We start from the raw sequence: 26,005 nt of genomic DNA, 5'->3' as shown, positions 1-26,005 counted from the left end.
TTGCTATCGCTTTCTTTAGCCTACGCTTGATATTGCTGGCAGTCCTTTGCGACTGCGGGATATTCTACAAAACTTTCTGCTGGCAGGTCTTTAGACCTGCGGGATTTTTATTAACGCACATACGCAGTTAAAACGATATGAGCGTACCTGACCTAGACGTATTCACTGATTTGCTCGATAAAGAGCCGGCTCTTGTACTTATTGATAAACTCCAAAAGAAGTTCAAGCTGACATGGCCTGCTAGCATGATCGACCCCGACATCATTATCGAGTCACTCGATAAAAGGCTAGCATTCTTTTATTAAAAAGCTTCTCAAAAAGTTTGAACGGGATTGGCCCGGCTATTTAAACTTGTATTCCTCACCTGAAGTCGACGTTGAGGAAAATGAAGACTCTCCTCAAATAGAGGAAAAACTCAATCTAGTTGTCTCTACCTCTAATCCTTCTGATCAAGGAGAAATCCACGCTCGTCAGAAGAGAAAAACTCTCGCTGCTGAGCCAACAAATGTTGTTGGTATGGACGAGGATGTTCCCATTTCAGATCCCTCTGCTTCCCCCAATGAAAAGGTGCCACCGATTATCCTAATGGAACAGCAGAGATGGACAATACTCAGAACCATCATGACTAATTTACAAATAAGTTATACATCTGCTAAAAATGCAGACGAAGGTATAAAAATTCAGCCCACCACGGTGGCTGATTATAGAAATCTTACGAAGGAATTGGACGCAAGAGGAACTCGATATCATACATTTTCACTTGCCTCCGATAAAAATCTGAAAGTGGTCCTACGAGGAGTCTCCGAGGATATTGACACGGATGGAATAGTTACTGACCTTAACTTACAGTAACTACCTCCCATAAAGGTCACTACAATGTTTAGATCAAATAAGACACCTATGCCTTTGGATATAGCCATCCTGCAATATGCTAAATTTCAATATAATTTAAGAACATTAAACGAGCTGTCATCAGACCATGATCTAGTGCTGTTACAGCTGGGAACGCAACACAACCTCTCTCCCCTCATACTCATTCACATCCTGGAAAAAAATAGCACAAGCACTCCCAGAGTTCATTGACCCTGTTCTTCCTATAAGGTCAAAGCAAGAAATTGAAACAGCAGTCAAAACTTTTACTCAGCAAATCAATGCAGCCATAACGGCAGTCACCTCTTACACAACTCGCTCCACAACAAATCGGTTTCCGGAGGATATTATGAACCTGATCAGAGACAAGAATAAAGCTAGAAAAAGGTTTCACAATACTCGCACGCCTCAAGACAAAAGAATTCTTAACAGATTAAATGGAGCTGTGTGAGACGTCCTCAAAGCCCAAAGGGATTAACTATAGGAGGATAAGTTGGCTTCCTTCTCACCTGAGGATCACTCTATTTGGGGACTCTTGAGGAATCTCAGAAACAAAAACAAATCTCTTCTCCCTCTACAATCGGACCTGGGCCTTGTGCACACGGATGTAGAGAAGGCAGAAACCATTGCAAAAAATTCAGAAGGGCAGTGTCGACCTGCTTATGAAAACATAAATTTCAACCACTTGTATAAAATTCATCGTCATGTGAGACACGTACTAAAACTTCCTGATGCCTGTTCTAACCAAATCGTCCCTATTTCACCAGCAGGTATCTACGAGATCATTAAGAACGTCAACAACAAAAAAGCTCTGGTCCAGATGGCATCACCAATAAAGACATTAAACTACTATCCCACAGAGCCATCGTGCACCTTACCAACATCATCAACGCGATTATTAGAATCCGATATTTCCCTTCCCCGTGGAAACTGCTTATATAATCCCATTCATAAACCAGGCAAAGACCACATCTACCGCAAAATCATCGTTCCATTAGCCTGATTTCAAACCTGGGAAAGATTGCCAAAAGAGTCATCCTCACCAGACTCCAATCCATAGTAAATAAGTTGAATATTTATTATAATACTAATTGAATATATTACCGCAGGCTATAATTGGCATCAACTTACTGGAGCTGTCTTTCTGGATATGGCCAAGGCCTTTGCCAGGGCATTATAGTCTGCTCCACAAGCTCATCGCCTTTCACATCCCTCTACAGATGGTCAGTTGATCCAATCATACCTCAGCAACAGATTCATGCAGGTCAAGATGAACTACACTAAATCTACCAAGCGCCCCATTCTGGCTGGTATTCTGCAAGGATCATTACTGGCCCCAATTCTGTTCTCGATATTTATGGCAGATATTCCAAGCAATCCAATAACATCTATCTTGGCCCTCTATGCTGATGACACAGCGATATTAACCAGATCTCTTCGCCCATACCTAGTCACCAAAAACAAAACTCCAAGAAAACTTACAAACATTAGAAAAATGGTTCTCCAATTGTTCGGCTATGTTCTTCTGGAGAAGAGCATAGCCGTGCTCTTCTCCAGAAGAACAGTATCTCCTACAGGGGACATCTTCCTGTTTAACAACAAAATTCCTTGGTAAACAAAAGTCAGATAAATTGGTGTACTGCTGGACAAAAGACTAACTTTCAGCTACCACATCAAGGACTCGTGTGCAAAGGCGTCAAAAGCCATCGCCCTGCTCTATCCTCTAATAAACAGAAACAGTAAATTATACACCAGAATCAAACTGCTCCTCTGCAAACTGATGATTCGTCCTATAATCACATATGCTTCGCCAGCATGGAGCCACACTGCTGATACTAATATCCTCAACCTGCAGCGAGTGCAAAACAAGTGCCTTCGTATGATTCTGACCACCCCATGGTTTGTCAGAGTTGTTCGACTTTATCGGAACACAGACCTCCCCTATATATACTCTTTCCTCCAGTCTCTTGCAGCAAAGTATTTCCTAAATATGTCTACACATCCCAATCCAACAAGCTGCTGACTATGATGAAACGGATCTGTACAAACACAAAAGACATAAAGCCATCCTGATTTCAAGAAATAATTTATAATCCCCTTGCCCTCTCAGCGCGAGCATATTGCTCATAAATTTTTCTTCACTGTATCCATTCAAACAGTGGAGAATATGAAAAGCATCTTCCTTTACCCTTGGAGTCAATAAAGTTGAAGTACATTTTAATTTTTTTTTTTTTTTGAAATCAGTTAGTTTAAATTCAAATCCAACACCTTTCAGTATTTTAGATAATTTTCTTCTTAAGTTTGCGAAACTGAAATCCCCGTGTGGTGGCCGGGAAAATAATAGGCCGGGATCATGCATGTCGTAAGAAACGACTAAACTAAAATGGGACGCAAAGTTCCGAGAGTTTCGCCCACTTCGGTTTCTCCGGAATGTTGCTCCCGATGAGGGGGGGGGGGGAATTAGATTTCGGGGAGTTTGTCCTGAGAGAGCATTTTGAGTCTCTGGGGAGGGTGTTCCCCGGCGTGGCCCGTGAGGGGCCTTGTTGGTGGATGCTTTTCCCTGGAATATGAGCGATTCTGCTCAGTGGGGGGGGGCTGTCACTGAGTGGAACCAATGCTGAGTTGGACGATCTTTCGGCCACTCGTGAGGAGTGGTCGGGGGATCATCTTAATTTTTAGAAAGGGCTTTACTTAAATACTATCCCCACTGTAGCCCATGCATGTCGTGCGAGGCGACTAAAATGGGTAACCAGGGAGGGTAATGGATGGCAATGCTGTAGCCAATGAAGTTTTAACTGAGGCTCGGCTATTGCTGTTACCCTCCTGCCAAGATCAGAGCTTATAGCCCTATATTACTTCATCTATACACTTTCTTCTACAGATAATGGGGAATATGAAAAGCATTCTTGCTTCACCATCTAGCCAAGAAAAAGTATATAAATATATATATATATATTTTGGACTTTTTGACGAGATTGGACACGTTATTTTTGACTTTGCCTGATTGAATTTTATACAAGGTTCTTCGGGAATCTCACATTGCACTGACGCTAACACAGTTCGAAACCTACTGTCTCCCTCTCTGCATGAAAAATGCACGAGGCCTGATGGCCTTGTAGGCCCCACCCGCGACGATGACCAGTAGTGGATGTATGGTACTTTAGGGAGGTAGATTTTAGTCTGTGGCCAAGTGAATTCTTGACACTCCTTTACCCTGTTATTAGGGCATTATAAACTTTATTTTATAAACCGGAATATTCTTTGATACGCTAGTAGAAGGGCTGGCACTAGTGATCAGATCAAGATAAGATAAGGAATCGTGACGTGATTGTTTGATGACGTCATGGGTTTGTAATGTTTGGAATTTCGCTGTGGGCATATGTGTCAATGGCTTCAGTTCTTGTGTTTTGGTTCGGGTATGGAATTATGGGTGATGGTAGAGATAAGGAATCGTGTTGTGATTGGTGGGACACTTCTGACCAGATCAAGATCAAGATAAGATAAGGAATCGTGAATGTTTGTTGTTATAGAGAATGGAATGTTAGGAATTTCCCTGGGGGTATATGTGGCAATGGCTTCAGTTCTTGTGTTTGGGTTCACGTATTGAATTATGGGTGATGGTAGGATAAGGAATCGTGTTGTGATGGTGGACACTTCTGACCAGATCAAGATCAAGATAAGATAAGGAATCATGACGTGGGTGTGTTGTTATGAGATGTAGATAAGTGACGTCATTTGTAAATAAGTGATGTTATTGTTTTGAATGGAAAAGGGAGATATATTAGTGGATAAGGATTAGTGTTGTGATTGGTGGACACTTCTGACAAGATCAAGATCAAGATAAGATAAGGAATCGTGACGTGAATGTTTGTTGTTATGAGATGTAGATAAGTGACGTCATTTGTTAGTTGTAAATAAGTGACGTTATTGTTTTGAATGGAAAGTGGGATATATTAGTGTATAAGGAATCGTGTTGTGATTGGTGGGGACACTTCTGACAAGATCAAGATCAAGATAACATAAGGAATCGTGACTTGAATGTTTGTTGTTATAGAGTTTAGAATGTTTGTAATTTCGCTGGGGCCCTCATCTGTTGGGGACATCATGTGGTGTGTTTGGTGATTTTTAGAGATAAGAATCGTGACGTTATGTGTTTGGAAATTTCTTGGGAACATATGTCTCTCTGAGATATCACATGGTATTTTGGTTTGGCTATGGAATTGTGGGCGATGTTTTTGAGATAAGATATTTTCCCAGGGTGACACACATCTGTCATGTTTTGTTTCGTTTTCTATAGATGACTGTACTAATTTCCAATACATTATGGGGTATTTCTTTCCTGTTAAAGGGTGAGAATTCTTAGAGTAGAGTCTAGTGGCGGCTGTGTTTCGAGCTTTTCTGAATAATTTAATTATAAGCTGGTGTCCCTCAAACACACATACACATTAGACATGAAAACATGCTAATGTATCCATGTTGATACTCTAATATGTACCCTATGATTATTCTTACGAAAAAAAAACTATTCAGTATTAGAATTACGCTTACCGAAACATACCAGCATTGATTATTGAAATTACAATTATCAATTGTTATGTTTAAGTTAAAAAAAATTAACTTACATTTCTTTCCAGAATGGGAACATCTTGGTACTATGCTTTTCTGAATAATTTAATTATATGCTTGTGTCTCTACGGTATTTAAAATAAATAATTAAAATAAACGGACAGTTAAATGGATTACAAAACCATTTGTATGTATTCTAGAAATTCTAATGATAATTTAAAATTACTTACAGCTTTCCAGAATGGCTCTTTAAATACGAATATTCCAAAAAAAAAAAATTCCAAATATTTGAATTTTATATCCACACCACAACACAAACACACAAAGAACGAAATTTCTGTAAATACTGTAACCTGAAATAGCTCAGTACTTCGTCCTTTAGATTTCAGCCCGTAGATGCTATGTTATCACCATGAGCAATATCCCCCAGCAAGCGGTTTTCTTCAAAGGGGTCTTTCATGAAGATGACATGAGTCACATCCGTAAATTGCGGTATTGTTCAAAAGGTAGCATTTTCTAAATTGGATATTTCTGAAATACTTACATATGACTAAGTGATTAGTATTCACATGATTGCGATGAGACATATCCTAAAATTATTCATTCTTCATTCCCGTGGGAAATTATTGGTGTAGTAAATTAATGTTTACATTTAATTTTCAAAACCAATATTAACTATTAATTTTACCTGCAATTCCTTGTGATCTTAATCTATTTTCTGTAACTGAAATTTATTTATTTTATTTATTTTTTCTTTAGCATTAGTAATTTTAAGTAACGGATATTTGCGACAATCAAGGTTTTGAACTCGCCCTTGCGTATTCTTTTAGAAATTTCTTTTGCCAGCACAATAAATAAATAGTTATTTCTTATTATTTCAAATGAATATTAGCTGTGTAATATTTACTTTGTTAATTTCTATGTTAACTTTTATTTGACTGTAATATTATTAACAAATGGTTGTGTATATTAAAATAGCCAAATTCTTACAGTATTGTAACTTTTCAGGTGAAATCTTCTCCACTAAAATTCTGGCTATTAATTTAATACCCCATTATTCCTTTTGCTTCCAAGATTTGACAGTTTCTTGAAATATTTGAAGGCTTGCATGAACAAATAAGACTTTTAATTCAATGAATCAAAAAAAAGTCTCTGGTTATTTGTGGCATGAAATTTCACAAGAAAAAAAAATGTTATTCTCCTTCTTAATTTGTATAACACATCAACGACACCCAATTGTTCGTTTAAATTTACACAGTTTATTTGAATAAAATATTATTTACAAATTGTATTTACTGAATCTAACAATACAGAAAATAAATAAATTGAAAAATACATCAAAGGTTCTTCCATGCTTGTGGAATTGTCATCATGTGGTTTTTGACAATGTGACTCTCATCTGAAAGTTAAGTTTTCATTTGGTGATCGTTCGGAATTTATTACTGAAGTAAAATTAAGGGTTGCATATTTATTTTCTTGAAACCAATGCATATACTTCTGAGAATTATTAAAAGCACAGAATCTTTCGTTATGTTTCCAAAAGCATTTAAAAGTACATGTTATGTTTTCACGTTTTGGGCATCCAATTTCATTTAAATCAAGAACAGGCCTCCCTATTAACCTCGTTAATGTTTTTTGATTTTTCTCTTCCTTTGGCTAGTAATGTGTGATATTTGCATGTTGATTCTATCATCCAATTTCTTAGTTTGTCCAGAGATAGTGAACCAATTTCTCACTTTAGCTGATGGTTATATTTTATTAACCAAGAATTCTCTTTTTTGTAACTCTTTCAGGTAATTCTTTCCAACTACAAGGTGATTTTGGCAATGCATACACTAATTCCATCAGCAATACAAATTTCTTTAGGAAATAAATTTGAACTCTTATTCAAAAGAAATTGGCAATCAATTATAGCAATGATAACTGAAAATTCGTATTTTTCACCCACTGTCGATTTTTCATAATCGTTTTCCTTCATTCTTCTTCTTCTTCTTAGATTACTTAATATGGCACCACAAATAAATAGTTATTTATTATTATTATTATTATTTCACTGATTATTAGCTCTGATCATATACATTATGGTAACTTTCGTTTACAAAATTCTAAACAATTAGAACATTTCACAAAGAGACTTTTAAAGAATTTGTGGCTTACCCATTATTTTTACATTACCAAACACAAAACACCACAACACAAAACAGCAGCTACAGTGGATGAACGATTACCTTAAGTCCAAAGTCACTCGGGTCTCTCTGGTATTTTCTTATAGTACTGTTTACACTTACCATTCCCTACCCTGACCGTTCCTTCAAAAATGAACCTTTTGCGCAGATGACTCAACGACATGTTTTCACATGCTGTTGGATATACTGTTGGTGTGTTTTTATCTTACTTTGTGTGGGAAAAGGTAAAATTTGTATATGTTATCTGGAGAGTACAAACATTTTTTCTATACCAAACTTTAAGAGTTAAAGTCACGTTTTGGGTTAATTAGGTGCTCTCTCTCTCTCTCTCTCTCTCTCTCTCTCTGTCTCTCTCTGTAAAACAATCAAATTCTAACAGTTCGGATTTTCGATTATGTGAATGAACTGTTTTCAGATAACTCAAATAATGCAATTTCAATTAAACAATTTCTAAAATAATCAATACATGGATATTAGTTTTCAACACTTCCCCCCCCCGTCCTGGCATTAATTTCACAGTTGTGATTTTTTTAAAATAATTAAACAGAATTGCATTAAGATATAAAGTTGTGGTTTTAAATATCAAGATCTAATCAGAATAACTGAGTAAAAATTCACTGTGGAAAAACACAACAACAAAACACACATCTTTGTTCATTTAAGTTTACAAATGCATATTTTATTTTGCTGAAATACTATTTACAAGTATATTCACTGAGAAAAATTCAAAACATGTAATTGGTTACAGGCAAATTCATCGAAAAACAGTTAATCGAAAGACAATTCACCGAATGCAATTCATCGAACAGCAATTCATCGAAAAAGCAATTCGCCGAATAAACAATTTAACGAATGGCAATTCGTCGAAAAGGCAATTCATCGAATGACAATTCATCGAAAATGCAATTCATCGAAAAAACAATTCATCGAAAATTTTTTGATGAATTCTTTCATAATTCATCGAAAAGTCGTTTTTCTTGCAAAGTATTGTTTAAAAAATCTTCAGTAACAATGTGGAACGTTACTCATGATACAGACAACATATTTAAATGGTCATTGAAACGTAATAATTATTTTCTTGCATTTTAGAGCATTTAATGTAAGTGTACATCCTGCTTCATTGTACAGTTAGCGATTTATCTGTAGAGAAGGCAGGAGTACCACATGCACTTATCTCCCGAATAACTTCAAAAACATGTAATTGCAGTTAATAAGGGGAGGAATAGGCTAAGAAATTCGTTCTACCAAATTTTGTCACAATAAGTCTAGTCGATTGAAATTAAAAATTTCATTAAATTTCATCCAGCCAGAGCGAAATTGCTAATATCATTTAGGAACTTCTTTACGGAAATGCCATGATACAAGTGATCCATTACAAACTAAAACTGAACCGTGCATTCAGCTTCTTGTTCTGAAAACTTCTGCGAATTCTGCTAAGTCTGCGAGTTATTGTATTCATAATTTCGACACTATTCTTTGTAGCCCAGAATATAGCTGAACTAAAAACTGGTAGGGTTCGACATTTTTTTTTGTAAAAGTTTCAAATACGGAATCCAAATAAAATTTTTTCATTAATAAATGTAATAAATAAATAAATTTACTGAACGTAAGTTAGTAGGCCTAATACTGAGATGACTAGGCTTTTCCTCCTGGAAATAGGCAAATCGGATAAGAAAAACAATAAGAATCGATATTGTTCTGTAATTATTCCTTAGTAAAGCAGCATTGCTATACCAACAATCATTATATTGAGAAGGATGAAGGAAAATAGTATTAATCATTAATATTACAACTACTACTACTAATAATAATAAATTGATTCTTTGATGTAAATATTTTTCACAATATAATAATAAAATATACAGGAATTCAGAGTAAAAATATTGGAAAACTTGAAACAAATTCATTCCTGAAGATTTTTCAATCACGTTTCACTTATTTACTCCTGTTTCTGTTATTCCTCAACGACAGGAGTGCCACGTGCACTTATCTCCCGAATAACCTCGAAAGCGAGTAATTGCAGTTAATAAGAGGAGGAATAGGCTAAGAATACTGAGGAGTATATGTGCGAGTATATTTCTGGGTTTTGAGGAGGTGATCGGTGCAGTTTGTTAAAAAATAAATAAAAGGTCAAAATATTCTCTAGGAAAGGAAAATAATAAAATAAGGAATGATGAATAAAGAGTCTTAAAAAACAAACCTGTAAACCTTTTAGAAGCATACTCATCTCGTGTTATATTTAGATGAGCAGCGGTTGGAAGTCTTATTCGACTTTTGAAGGATGCCAGTGATCGGCAGATCACAGTTAGAAAACACAGTGCTAAAGGAAATTGGAATTGGGTTGAGTTGTTTTGAATTAAGGAAGAAGCAACTGGCCTTAAGTCCCTGCGTGTTTTTCTAATTCGGAAAAACATGCAGGGATTTAAGGCCAGTTCGCTTGTTTTTCGGCAAGAACAAAACCAAGTTTCAGAGAGGAAAAACCTTCCATCCTCGTATGAGACAGGCTAACTCACTTTCGGGTTAAACGCCCTGATAAAGGCGCTTGACATCCTTGATAAACGTAGGATGCTGAAGTCCTTTTCAGCAGTTTCATTAAATGAGCTGTAGAATTTTTCTCTTCTCGGTTTCTGCAGTTTTATAGAAAATAAGTTTAGGATGGAGGACTGTTTTTTATACATTCACGCCAAGTTTTTTTGTAGTATTCCATTTTCCAGAGATGAGATGTTTCTTAAAGTTGATTTTTCTGTTTTGGAATTTTCGAGTTGGTTCGAATAAATGAAAAAATCCTCGTAATCGTCTCCTCATTTTTTCCATGAGGAGACGATTACGAGAGTGGCATACCTAAATATGCTAGAGAAATTTGTATTTCCCCAGATCGAGAATGTGTAGGGCTTCATTTTCCAACATGATGGAGCAACTCCACATTATGGTGACTGTGCGTATCCCACTGCTTGTGGCCACCGCGCAGTCCCGATTTGATTCCGATGGATTTCTTCTTTTGCGTATATTTATATTTGTGTATAAATAATTAAGTAAAAGAATTTTTAAGGGAAGGGGCGGAAAAATATGCTACTGCAAGTGGTGACAAAATTTCTAGGGCCGGCCCTGGGGCCAGTCCTGATGAATATGGTATTTGAGGTAGATATTGAAATCCTAAGTCGTATATTGTCTGTTGGATTTCATAAGCAGGTGCATTGTCCTGCAAAAGCAACACGCCTCTGCTTTGTTTCTCGAACCGATTTTCCTTCAATACCTTCAGAGCTGCTGTAACAGTTTCACCTTCCTTGAGGTAAGGTAAGGATTACACCATCCATATCCTAAAAGACAATGGCAAGAACTTTCCCTGTTGACTGTTTGGTTCGAAACTTCTTTGGCCATGGAAAACCTTTGTGTCTCCACTCCATTCACTGTTGTTTGTTCTCTGGGTCATAGTGACGAAGCCATGTTTCATCAACGGTTAGAATATGAGCTAAAAAATTTCACGAGGATGAAATCCCTTTATGAAATGTTCTTTTAACATCTCAACTATACCCGCCTCAGTGGATATCATTCACTGCAACCAGTATGCCCCGCCAAAAAATCGCTTTAGGATAAATAGCAGGATAATAAAAAGATATATACCTCTCAAAATAATCCAAAACAAACAAACAAAAATTGCACACACACACATCTTCGCCCCCACACGCCTTATAATTCATTTTTCGGTGAACTGTATTTTTGATGAATTGTGATTTTTCGATGAATTGTTGCTTTTCGATCAATTGCGTTTCGATAAATTGTTTTTTCGATTAACTGCTCATCGGTGAATTGCTTTTTCGGGGAATTGTCTTTCGATGAATTGCTTTTTCGATTAATTGTTGTTCGATAAACAGATTTTCGATGAATTGCCTTCGATGAATTGTCTTTCGGTAAACTGTTTTTCGATGAACTCTCTGGATACCCAACCTAACAAGACAAATTAACACAGTAATAACATCAGTCACACAAATCACTGTTTTCCACTCATCAGTCGGATTCTGGAAGAGATAATGGGCCTGATTACGGCTAGAACCAAAGCCAGAAAGCGATACAACAATACGAGAGCACCGCAGGACAAAACAACCTTAAACAACTTGAACAGACAGGTTCGAGATGCTCTCCAGAAACAGGAATTCCGAATGGAAATCTAAACTTACGGAAATCAACCCAGAAGATAACTCAATGTGGAAATTTCTAAAAACTCTTCGTACGAAAAGACAACTACGCCTTCCCCTATGAAGACTAAATATGGAATTGCACCCTCAGATGAAGAAAAAGTAGAAGCCCTAATTGACAATCTAGAAAATTAATGGCCAATCTTACAAAAACTTAAAAATATTAATCTCATTTTATAAAGTTCATCGTCAGGTTAGAAAAGCCTTAAGACAGCCTAAGGATGATTCAGATCTCATCATCCCCACTACTCCAACAAATGTAATCAACATTATATCCCAATTAAAGAATAAAAAGGCTCCTGGTCCAGACGGCATCATCAAAAGAATAATAAAATGATTCCCAAAGAAGGTCATAATTCATCTAGTTATTTATATAACCAATTCCATATTAAGACTCCAGTACTTTTCCACAGCTTGGAAAACTTTTGACATCATCCCCCTGAATAAGCCTGGATATAACCCACAACTTCCCCAGAGCTACAAGCCCATCAGTCTTTTTTCCTACAGAAAAGTCATCCAAACAAGGCCACAACAATTAGTGGACAAACATAAAATAATCCCAAATGAGCAATTTGGTTTGCGCAAAGCTCACAGCACAGTGCAACAAATTCACAGATTAAGAGAACACATCATCCATGGTTTCAACTGGCATCTCCACACTGCTGCTGCTGTGTTCTTGGACGTTGCCAAGGCCTTTGATAAGGGTTTGTCATCAAGGCCTTATCTTCAAACTTATTGAAAACAACATCCCAATTAAGCTAGTAAAACGTATTAACTTATCTTAGCGAAAGATATATGCAAGTAAAGCTTAACGGAATTGTTTCATCAAGGCGCAAAATTCTAGCTGGAGTACCTCAAGGTTCCCTTCTGGTCCCACTACTGTTCACAATTTACGTATCAAATATCCCTTTAAATTCAGGAACAACCATTACGGTATTTATGCCGACGACACCGCTATTCTAACAAGGTCTGTCAGCCTCGCCTGGCGATCAGTAGATTCCAAGGAACTACCAACGCACTGGAAAAATGGTTCACCAACTAGAGGATTCAAGTAAACCGCCCTCAAAGGCTCAGCCATGTTATTCTCTTGAAAAAAGGTCTGTATTAAAGAAGACATCTTGCTCTCTAGTCAAAAGATCCCATGGCAATCAGAAACCAAATATCTTGGAGTACTACTGGATAAGAAAATCCTTTTTAACAAGCTCATCAATCTCATTGGCTCCAAGACATCCAAAGTAATAGCTCAACGCTACTCAATGGTCATCCGCAAGAGTAAAGTGAGCTTACAAAATAATTACTACTTTACCGGATGGTCATACGTCCAGTTATTACCTACGCCTCACCAGCATGGAGTCACACTTCACGATCAAACATTTCAAAACTACAAAGAATCCAAAATAGGTGCCTACGGACTATTTAAGATACCCCATGGTTTATCAGAAATTCACAGATTCATCGAGAAACCGGCATTCCATACATCTCCTCCCTTCTTCGTGATCTCGCAGAAAAATTCTTCGTCAAGTCAAATTCACATTCAAACCAGCTGATCGTACAATCTGTCAATTACAATGACACAGAGTACTACAAATACAAAACACCGAAGGCTATTCTACTCCCCGCTGATCATAACTAACACAACTTCCCCAGAGGGCGAGCTTAAAACTCGCAAAACTCCCTTTCCCAAATAACTTCCTTTACAGACAAAGGGGAATATGAAAAGCATTTTTGCTTCACCCATCCTAACAGTAGCGTTATATGTTATACGTTATATATATTTTAATGAAATTTTAATGAAAAGAGTCAGATTATGACTCGGAGTTTGGAGTTTGACGCAGAGAGACGGGTTTGCTTCCTTCTGCTAAAAATCGCGCTCTTTTATGGTGTACTTACAGAATATCTCCATTACTACTAATGGAGATATTCCGTGAATCTTGCATTGCACCGGCTCTAACCCTACCCGAATTCCTATTGTCTCCCCTCTACATGATATGTGTACGAGGTCAATGGCCGTGTGGCCCCCCCCCCGTAATGAGGATCAGTGGTGGATGTATGGTTTTCGGGAGGAAGGTAATTTCGAGCTGAGCCAAGTAAGTTTCACGGTTTTTCTTTCCACAACACCAAAACACTTATTGCCTTCTTTCTCACGAACACTGCTAGTAGATCATCTCAGTCTACAGGATTTTTGCTGGCAGGTCCCTAGACCTGCTGGATTTTATTAATTGCGAGGAATAGTGCCGTAATCGCCATGAGTGAGAAGGAAGATGACGCTTACATAGAATCGCTTGATAGAGGTCGGGCGCTCAGCATTTTCAAAAAACATAAAAAATTTCAACTCGAGTGGCCTGGCATTCTTAACTTATACTCTTTGTCTGGAGAAGATGATGAAAGCGAAGACACTGCCCACATGGAAGAGAAGCTGGATTTAGTGGTCTCCACTCTCCCAGACTTTGAAGAGGTCCATGCGCGCAAGAAGCGCAAAACAACTACCACAGAGCCACCTAAGGACAATGGATTAAGATGGTCCCATCTTGGACACCCCTGCCTTTCCCAAAGAGAAGGTATCCCCGATCATTCTCCGTGAAAAGCACAGATGGACGTCCATAAAGACCACCATATTCGATCTGCAAATATCATACAACACAGCCAAAAATATAGACGACGGCATAAAGACTCTGCTATCAAATCAAGACCTACCACCCATCAAGGTCAGCAGAATGACCAGAGATGACAAGAGCCCGATGCCTCTTGTCTTGGTCAAAATCCATCAGGTCTACAAAAACATCAATGAGTTGACATCAATCTGTGCACTTAAGATCAGTCCTGAACCTCCTAGGAAAAGGTTTCAACAAGACAGTGCCAGAGATGCCAGGAATTTGGCCATGTTCAGAAACTGTGCCGAGCAGAGTTCAGGTGCCTTAAGTGCGGGGGAGAGTCACCCCACCAACACCTGCACCAAGCCGAAAACCACCCCGGCTAAATGTGCCAACTGCGGTGGCCCTCACCTAGCAAACACAATTCTTTAAATACCCCTTCAACCTCTAACCTTGAGGTCACAGGCATGGAGATTTTCACAAGCTCGGCTGGCAGACTGAAATCTATGCGGCCCAAAACCCGCAAAATCCTACTTCATTCAGATCTAAATGCCGTCCTGTGCACAAATCATTATTGACGGAGATCTCAATTCGAAACATCCTCCATGGAACTGTAGAACAACCAACAAAAACGGCCACATCCTCTTCAGCTACACAGGCTCTAATTCCGCAGTTGTGACAAGCCCCTCTGAACCAATCCATCACAGTACGTTCGGCACTGCTGACATCCTGGACATTGCTATCCTGCAAAATATCAAATTCCAGTACAGCCTAAAATTATTGAATGAGCTGACATCTGATCACAACCCAATTCTACTCCAACTGAGAAAACAACAACATCTGTCTCCTCCCACTCACTCATTTATATCTTGGGAGAAATTATCAAAAGATTTCCCGTATTACATCGGTCCTGCTCCTCATACAAGTTCAAAAGCAGATGTCAAAACTGCAACCACAAGTCTCACCCAACAAATTAACTCAGCTATAAGGGCAGTCACCTCCTCCACAACTTTCCCCAAGCCCGGCCATCTGCCAGAAGACGTTATGAACCTGATCAGAGAAAAAAAAAAGCATGAAAGAGATTCCACAACATGCGCGCACCACACGATAAAAAAGTTCTTAGTACACTAAATGGCGAAGTGAGAGATGCGCTCAAAGCCCACAGAGACAACTGTGGGAAGGAAAGTTAGCATCTATTTCATGTACTGATCACTCTATCTGGTGACTACTGAAGAATATCAGAACCAAAGAGAGAGAGAGAGAGAGAGAGAGATCTTCTCCATCTACTTTCTGACCTAGGCCTTGTTCACACATAGCAAAAAAATTTAGAAGAGCAGTGCAAACCTTCATATGAAAACTTAAACTTCAATCACTTGTACAAAATTCACAGGCAGGTCAGACACTCATTAAAACTCCCTGATACCGATGCTGACCATATCGCACCCACATCACCTGCTGAAATATATGATATCATAAAAAATTTAAAGAATTAAAACGCTCCTGGTCCAGAGCGAATCACAAATAAAGTGATCAAGCTTCTGCCCCGAAAAGCTGTAGTGCACCTGACCATAATAATAAATTCAATCTTAAGATTTCACTGTTTTCCTCCCATTTGGAAACTGGCCGATGCAATCCCAATACATAAGCCAAGTACGGACCCACACCTGCTCAAAATTATCGTCCCGTTAGTCTCATCTCCAACTTGGGTAAAATTGCAGAGAAAGTCCCTCTCACGACTCCAAGCTTCAGAAAATGAACTAAACATCCTTCCTAAAGAGCAATTTGGTTTTCGGCAATACCATAGTACTACCCAAGAAATCCTCAGAATAGTTGAATACATCACCAATTGGCATCAATAAACTGGAGCTGTTTTTCTTGATTTATCCAAACCATTTGACAAAATTTGGCATTTTAGATTGCTACATAAACTTATCTCAGCTGGTATCTCATTGAAAATAGCACACCTAATTTGATCATATCTACAGAATATAAGCATGTTAGTCACGATCAATGGTACTACCTCATCCCAACGCCATGTCTTGGCCGGAGTATTGCAGGGGATCCCTGCTGGCTCCATTGCTATTCTCTCTATATATGTCAGACATTCCGCACAACCCAATGTCATCCATCATGGCCCTATATGCGGATGATACAGCATTATTAGCCAGATCTCTCTGGCCACACACTTCATTACTAAAAAACGTGAAGAAAATATTCTAAAGTTAGAGAAATGGTTCTCCAAATAGATTACAAGTAAATCCCCAAAAGAACACAGCCATTCCCTTCACGAGAAGATCGATATCTCCTGCAGAAAACGTCTTACTGTTCATTACTAAAATTCCCTAGCAGACAGAAACAAAATACCTTGGTGTAATGATGGACAAAAAAATTAACTTTTAACCTGCACATCAACGCATCTAAAGCCATCGCCCAGATCTACCTCCTAATTAACGAGAACAAGCAAGCTAAACATCAGAATCAAATTGCATTTATACCAGCTGACGATTCATCCCATAGTCACTTATGCTTCTCCAGCCTGGAGCCACACCTCCAATACTAACATTCTCAAACGGCGACGTGTACAAAAACAAGTGCTCACGAATGAACTCTAAAAGCTCCATGGTTCGTCCGAGACAATCAACTTCATTGAGATACAAATATTCCTTATATCTTCTCTTTCCTACAATCTTTAGCAACAAAGTTTTTCCTAAAAACATCCATATACTCCCAATGATCTGGTTCAGCAATCTGTAACCAACAATGCAACGGATCTATTCAAACATAAAAGACCAACGCTATTTTAATTTCCTGTAACGATACATAATCTCCATGCCCATTCAGGGCGAGCAAACTGCTCATTAAATTTTTCCCTCACTGTAGTGGTAACAGATACCGGGGAATATGAAAAGCATCTTGCTTCACCCCCAAAGCCATTAACGTCATAGAAATCCAATTCTAGCGCTAATAAAAAAAAAAAGCAAATATATGCCCTCCTGGGCAGAGTTCGTGTCTTTTAAGTAGTACTTTTTATAATCTCTCAGGAAAATTTGAATCTGTCTTTAAAAAAAATAATATGTAATGTCCTTCTATATAATAACTTAAATCATTAGGTTTGTATGTATTATTATGTATTCTTACTTGTTTGGCCATCGCAGATTCACCATGCTGTAGATTTGCAGTAATCATCCACGTCAGATCAATAAGGATGTAGGTTATCATGAGGTTTGTGTGAATGGTGTTCCGTAGGCAGCGGAGATCCCTTTAGAAAAGTATAAATTCTATTATAATTTACATTTAGATTTTCTTTTTTATTTCAAATCTCAGAATATTCTCAAGCTCATTGATATACTTGAATTAATAAATATTTCAATAAAACAGATTAGAATTAAAGCACTGAAAATGTATTTAAATAAATCAACTAAATTTAGATATTTATGCATTATGGTCAAATATTTTTAAGATTCACCACAAACGCTTCGTTTAGAAAGTATTTTATTTGGCTTCCTTCATTATTTCCATGTCTGTGATCTATATAATAAGAATGTTTCCCAATACCAGTAAAGGTTTTAGGTTTTATTTTAGGTTTTATTACGTTATCTGTACGATTATTCAATCTTCCGAAAACGGTATTTGCTTTAGCTAATCTTTGTCTTATATTCTTGTCTGTTCCACCTACAGTATCAACATCAGCTGTCAGCGTGTAAAATTTCGAACATTTTCTAGTAATGTTAGAAATTTTAATTTCTTTTTGACATTTAAGATCTTTGCTTTTATTCATGTTTGTTTTAAAACCTACATTTCTGCATTTAACTGCTCGTCAAACTGTTGTCTACATCTTCCAATAACTTGATGCTTTTCCGGTATCAGGGCGCCCTCTTTCAGTGCATATTTTCCTAATCGCTTCAAACAGTCTTGTAATGTGACCTTTTCGACTTTTTTCTGTCATACTGTCCACATAATTTTTATCCTCTTTTTCCCCATCATCTTTTAACAAACTTACCTTTCTCTCTATGATTCCTCTGGAACTTGGTCGTAGTCCTTTGTCCAATTGTGTACCTAGATATTTTGCTTCTGTTTGCTATGGGATTTTAGTAGTATTCAACAAACTGAATATCACCTATCCTTCTGGTGAAGAGTATAGCTGTACTTTTTTTTTTAAAGTTTTCTTGAAGTCTCCAATCGGAGAACCATTTTTCCAAAGTGGAGATGCTATCTTGGAGTCTTTCAGCATGTAAGGACATAGAGATCTTGTTAATATTGCAGTATAATCTGCATATAAAGCTGATTTGGTCATCGTAGGATTTTGTAGGGTATTTGCCATGGGGATTGAGAATAAAAACGGAGTCAATAAGGAGTCTTGTGGAAATACAGCTGATATTTTGTACTGGACAGAATTTATGCCAATTAATATTGACCTGCGTTTTGCTATTACTGAGATATGACTTAATTAAACGTATCATGTTTATTGCGATATTGGCTTTAATAAGCTTATGCTAAAGATCTTGATGCCAGAGTTTGTCAAAAGCCTTTGCAATGTCCAGGAATACAGCACCTGTGTGCTGTTTCTAGTTGTATCCTGTGTTAATATATTCGATGAGTCTATGAATTTGTTGAACTGTGCTGTGGTTGCGTCAAAACCCAAACTGTTCATTTAAGATGTTTAATTTATCTGTTGATTCTTGCAATCTTCTTATTCTTCTTCCTTTTACGTGTTAGGCCTACTGGCCTGTTACAGGGCTAACTTAAGCCCTTCTAAGTCGTACCCGTTCCGAGGATAGGGTGACTAGCCCTATGCCTCCGGGTATATCCTGTGGCTGTAACTCCTGTGTTTACGAGGCCGGCTGCCTGCTTGCGGGATGAAAAATCCTAGATAAACGGGGGGGGGGACCTGCTGTCCAAGACCAGCTAACTTGGCTCTGTCTGAGAAAGATCCTTAAGCTGCTCCTCAAGTCGGCAACGGGAATCGAACCCAGGACACTCCTTTTCTAGGCATATGGTTGCGAAGTGCATAGTCACTAGGCTAACCGCGCGGACTCCTTGCAATCTGGATAGGCTAATTTTTTCTCCAAATCTGGAGAAATTGGATGGTAAACTGATGGGTAGGTAATTTTGAGGGAACTGTGGATCTCTATGTCACTTATATATCGGAATAACATCTGCAGTTTTCCATGTTGGAGGAAAATACTGCAATGTTATAATTGCATTTATGATGTTGACAAGATATTTATTACAGCTTTGCTTGAGAGCAGTTTGGTGATTTTATTTGTGACTCATCAAAAGTAATAAGCATCTATCCCCTAATGCCATACGTAAGTGGTACTTTTTTCCCTTCTGGAAACTCAGATTTTTTTTAATCCCACCAAACAGTCAAACTGACAAGAAGAGCTAACGCAATTAACTGACATAATACACTGGCTACATCTGTCACAACTCCAAAACAACTAACCAACCATCCACCTCCAACAAACAGGGATCATCTGCCAAAAAATATCATCGCTTTATCATTCTGGGATTATAACGATTACATGTCACTTCATCATTCTTATGACGTGTATGTTGTCCAGGAAAATGCCATGTTTGATGTCGTAATAGCCAATGCAGTGTCGCCACCTCGTGGAAAAATTACGAAACTCGTTAAGAAGTCATCATTTGTTTATATATTCTGAAATGTTCATGACAATACAAAAACATCAAATAAAAATGGTAAAGACTTTTCAGTTTGTCGTAATACTTTTCAAATACACATTTTAAGTGTAGTATAATTAGTATAATATAGTATAAATATTAGCATATATTATTTACCTCATACTGCTTAGAAATAAAAATTCACATCTTTATTATTTAACCTAAGAATATTTTCGAAGGAACAGAACTACATTGTTGTGATAGCAGTAAAATAATGCTTTCTTATCACCATCTCCATACATACAACTTGGTCAAACCGATTAGAGTGAGACTTGTTTGTTTAACCCGAATAACTAGATTTCCTGTACTAATCCGATGCAACTTCGTTTCTGTAAGCAACCGGTCTTTGACTTGGGAAACGAATGATTGAACAATATTAGATTTATTAAGGGAGTGGGCACAGCAACTGTAATTACAAGCAGCTTGCTCGCTGCTTATACATGACCATAACGAGTCGATGGTTCTCCAGCAGTGTTTAGCGAACTTATTAACGGCTGTTTGTTCAGAGATTAAGCCTAAACTCCTTATATCGATTAAGGACGATACTTGGTTTGACAGCCTGAAGGATGACGGAATGCGAAGTGTTATCTGCGTATCTCAATGAAATCTAAATGGATTATTACCCATAACAACAAGCCCACGCGCTAAATCACGGACAAAGATCACTAACTGATGCTATCATAATAATTAGAATCGCATAAATACAATACCATCGTAAGTCACAAATTGTATTACGAATCGCAAGTAAAACAGAATTTAATTTTTACTTCAATCTGTTTTTAACATTAAATAATGCGTCATCAAAAATTGATGTTATACTGTGCTGCCGTCTAGTGAGCATAACTTATAATTGGAAATATGCATGAATTGTGAAGATATGAGAAATCAAGACATTCGATTAAAATATTCTTTCACTTGATGTTATTAATTAATTAAATGCGAATTTCAGGTAATCACTATAATCGGTGCAATTCAAAACGGCAATAAGTTAATACCTTTTTGTATGAAAAAATAAATTTTGCTAGCATACAGAAAATCTTAAAAGAAATTATATTTAATTACCATATTTAATTATTACTAAACAGCGAAATATATTTTGGAAATAACAAACAAATATCACATTTAGAACATTAAAGCAGTGTCAGTTGCTGAAAGTAACTTACAAGTGCTTTCACAATCCGATATTAGAATGATTTCACTCACATTACGTAAATTATTATAATTAAAGATAAGATGAAAACCACTTAAAATGTCTGATAAAGAAATAAGTTTATGAATACATAATGTAAGTTTTTACATTATGTATTCATAATGTAAAAATTCAGCTTTTTCAATAAAAAATTTAGTTGTCTTGCATTTCAAAATTATCTATCTCTACTTCATGTTTTTAACAAAGTTTGTAAATTAAAGCTGCAATTCACAAACTTGTCAATTTCATTATCATCGTGTTTTGTATAATCGTTCATTCCGATGTTAAAACATTTTCATGTCTATAAAGTTCATGAATTAGTTCCATGTCTATAAAGTTCAATGTTAATATCACGTTATAGTCTAATGCTAATTTATGTTAATTTCAAGTCTATCAACTAAGTAACGTGAAATTAACATTGAACTTTATAACGTGAAATTAATATTGAACTTTATAGACATGAAATTAATGTAAATTAACATTCAACTTTATAGACTTGAAATTAACGTATATTAGCATTAGATTATAACATGAAATTAATATTGAACTTTATAGACATGAAATTAATGTAAATTAACATTCAACTTTATAGACTTGAAATATGTTAATTTCAAGTCTATAAAGTTCAACGCTAATTTATGTTAATTCCATATCTATAAAGTTCAATGTTAATTTCATGTTATAATCTAATGCTAATATACGTTAATTTCAAGTCTATAAAGTTGAATGTTAATTTACATTAATTTCATGTCTATAAAGTTCAATATTAATTTCACGTTATAAAGTTCAATGTTAATTTCACGTTATAGACTAATGGTAATTTATGTTAATTTCAAGTCTATGAAGTTGAATGTTAATTTAGGTTAATTCCATGTCTATAAAGTTCAATGTTAATTTCACGTTATAAAGTTCAATTCTAATTTATGTTAATTCTACAAGGTTCAATGTTACTTTCACCTTATAAAGTCTAATGGTAATTTATGATAATTTCAAGTCTATATAATTCAATGTTAATTTATGTTAATTCCATGTCTATAAAGTTGTTCAATGTTAATTTCACGTTATAAAGTCTTTGATAATTTATGTTAATTTCACGTTATAAAGTCTTATGATAATTTATGTTAATTTCATGTCTATAAAGTTGAATGTTAATTTATGTTACTTCCATGTCTAGAAAGTTCACTGCTAATTTAAGTTAATTCCATCTCTATAAAGTTCAGTGTTCATTTCGTGTTCTATATGCAATGCTTGTGTTGTTTATATCACGAGACACAGAGTGATTCAGTGCATTGCGTGTTTTCCTAAAGAAGAAGCTAAAAAAAAAAAAACCTCAATAAAACTTTCAGATGTTATTCCCATGCCGGTATCCACATCATCGTAACTTACGTCAAGTATTTCTTAGTACAATTTGAAGTAAAGGCAATTTGGGAACACCTCCTGCAGATCTCTACAGAGCAATTGAGAAAGCAAACGTCGCACTGGTGAAAATTATATTTCTGTCTTTTTCAACAACCCAAAAGAGCGACTCGTTTATTAGCAAAGACCGTTGATTATTTATGTAAGGTTGCCGTCTTTATTTTTGTCATGCTCCGATATTGTGTGTGTGTTGTTTTTAAGGGGGAAATAACGACATTTTTGATGACCGTCTAGTCTTTGTTTGTTCAGTCATGTGCGGCACTAACCTGAAGCAAGTTTTGTCATAAGGAAACTGCAAATGGAATGCGAAGGTGGATGAGAGGCTTTGGGGACCGAACGAGGAGATTCCATTAAGTCGTGGCAGGTTGTCAACTCTTGAAGAACCTAAAATGCTTCAAACATCTTCCTTTTTTTTTATAACGCATAGAAAGTTATCGCCATTTTCTAAAATCGAGAAAGGCGTACTGGGAATTGTGAGGAGGCGACATCAAAGTTTTGAAATTCAGTAATAAAAAATACACTTTCAAAATGCTGAATATAATTTCGGTAGCGAAAATAAACTTTGAAATACGTCAAAGCTGAGATGCACTTAGCATTACTTTGAACAAAGTCTCTCTGTTTCTTTTGGCTTACATTTTGTTTGATTACTATTCTAAAAATCAAATATTAATTGCAAAACTATAGCAGCAGTCTCAGATATAATAAATTCAATTTTATTTTGATACATTACTTATTCCATGTAAATCAACTAATACACATTTATTGATGCGTTTCTACAAAAACACGTATTGGATCACCATATCAGTCTGTCCGTCCGCCCGTATGAAAAACTTCGAGAACTAGTAAACCGAGTTTGATGAAATGTAATATTTAAGACTTTGAGGAAGAACTGTACGACAATTTTAATTTCTTTTCAATTGAACGATAACAACTCCCACTTCGCAAGAATAACAAAACACATTTTTTCATTGCACCAGCACCAGTAACGTGCGCAGTGAACCCCTTGGGAACCAAAAATTATTATCACACATTGAAATACTAATAGTGTTCAGTGAATGCAGTCTATTACTATAGTTTTGTATTAATCTTTCCTACTTCTGAGTATTGCTAAACCACCTATCTTAATACCATTAATACATCTTCCACGTTACGTTGTACCTGCATCTCTGAACTTGTTTGTGATTAGGCCTGTCAAAATGATAAGAATCAAGAATCCACATCATTTCTAGGGCAAGCACCAGTTTAGCTGTCGTAAGAAAGATTTATTTTTTGATGTTGTTATTAACTTTTTTACTACTACTTCCGGTTGTATTGTCCAGACCAAAACAGACAGGTCAGAAAAACATACAAGATTAATAGGCAATGTATTTGCCTCGTAGCCTTGGTTACTTGAGTGTAATTCAAAAGTTCAACATGACCAATGTTGTCAACTCCGACAATCCAATGTTGCAAATGCATTTTGCAACATTGGACTCAAAAGAGAGTCTTTTTTTTTAAATGTCGGGCCCATATACGAGAGATTGGCTGGTAAACCTATAGTTCTTTAGTACGTATATGGGTAGTGGGATGGGAGAGAAGGAACTTGTTGGCATTCGATTTAAAAGCCTGTATATTGTATTCCTTGGGAAATACATCAGGGGGAAGACTGTTCCACAGCACAGCAGTAGCAGAGATGAAGGAGGAGGAAAAGAAACTTGTTCTGTGGGTTTGTTTCAAGGTGTACTGTGAAGGGATGTTGGGAGGTGGTTGTACGTGTTCCAAAAGAGTCTACCATGAAATGGAAACAAAACTTAATATCGATTTAAAGTTTTGGCCATTGCTTTTAATGACTATAGAATTCCATAGATTTTTGTATACAAGACCAAGAAATTACAAGAAATTACAAAAAAAAGCAAAAAAAAAAAGCAAAAAAAAGCAAACAGAAGTTGTTAAAAAATATGGAAACAAATATCATAAAATAGTACATTTCTTAATCTCATTCTGACCTAGTGACCTTATGTATTACCATAGCAACTGTTACCATAGCAATTAATTCGTTAAGTTGGCTCATGAATATTGACAGTTTATCTATTGTCATTTGCAACAAACAATTTTGTAACGTTTCATAAAATGAAAAATAATTTTGATTTAAACCACAATTTAGAATAATCGGCACTTTTAGTAGCAATCATAAATTGCTTTTAAGTCCGATAAAATGGCAAAACAATGAACAACGGTTAAAACATCGCATTGTACAAGAGCAATGCCAAATTTAGGAATCAAATTACAGGATAATTTGATACTACTACTACAAATAATAATAATGCATTTCATTAAGTTATATTCAGCTAAATGGAATGGTTTGATGGAAATACTTATACGAAGATCTCAGAGGGGAAGTTAACATGTAGTGTGAAAAAGGCTTTTTCTTGTAGGCAACGATCAAGGACAAGAAAAAAAAAAGAATTTGTAGCACTTCAGACACACTTATGAGATAAATAGAACACATCGGAAACAAGTAGTCGACACACGGATTAACGAAGGAGGTCGGGGAGATTAAGTATCGCCAAACAACTCTGCCAGTCAGGAAATGGCGACAATCAAAAGAAAATGTGTCTCTGAAGCGGAAAAGTGCTAAGAAAACTGCCACCAATGCTGACGAAATATCTGTCGCTAATACCCCTTACATCGAAAGACAGTCATAATAGCCCACAATAGTCCAGCACGTTTTATTTGATCCCAAATTCTTTTACCTGAATGCAGACTAATATCCAAATATCAATTAAAACAAATGTGACAATAAATATAATAACAATAATAATAATAATAATTTCTATTGACATTGGCAGTATGTATAATACACGAAATTATCTATTTTTCAACTTGAAATATATAGAAAAATATAAATATAAATGTAAAGTAGAAAAATATAAATCTATCCCCGAACAATAATTTGCTAAATTACATTCCGTTGATAAATACACACAGTAATTACGTAATAATACCCAGCATTAATAAAATAATAATCATTCAAAATGGCGGATATAAGAAGTAACAGGATTATTATTTTGCTGATACGTTTTGAAACTTGAAAATCCCCTTGTGAGAGTTAAATCTCTGACCCAACTGAAATTCAGAATTGTACCATATTCATTACTGTAAAGAGCTCAACTCCACTTGGACCTATACGGAGTACAGCCGCTCCTCGACTTACGTAAATTTTTGCCGAACCGTGTAAACTTTCAAAATTGTGAAAACGTATTTTGCATTTCGTAAGAGATAAATGGATGATTCGACTACGAAAACGAAAATATGTTGACCGTAACTCAC

At 36.3% G+C, this 26,005-nt stretch overlaps 1 protein-coding gene across 1 annotated transcript in view; it reads right to left on the bottom strand.

The window, feature by feature from the left end:
• The window catches only part of LOC150100020 (diuretic hormone receptor-like), a 335,961-nt gene that overhangs the window by 62,790 nt on the left and 247,166 nt on the right, over positions 1–26,005 (bottom strand). Inside the window, exon 6 of the mRNA XM_090403216.1 lies at positions 17,545–17,665. Within this exon, the coding sequence (XP_090259342.1) occupies positions 17,545–17,665 (121 nt within the window). The remainder of the gene's footprint in view (positions 1–17,544; positions 17,666–26,005) is intronic.

Source organism: Typopeltis vanoorti, chromosome 13 (assembly GCF_054136105.1).
Source record: "Typopeltis vanoorti isolate ZY-2024b chromosome 13, IOZ_Tvanoo_1.0, whole genome shotgun sequence".
In the NCBI taxonomy this organism is placed as follows: Eukaryota; Metazoa; Arthropoda; class Arachnida; order Uropygi; family Thelyphonidae; genus Typopeltis; species Typopeltis vanoorti.
This window is presented reverse-complemented; position numbering and strand designations above follow the sequence as displayed.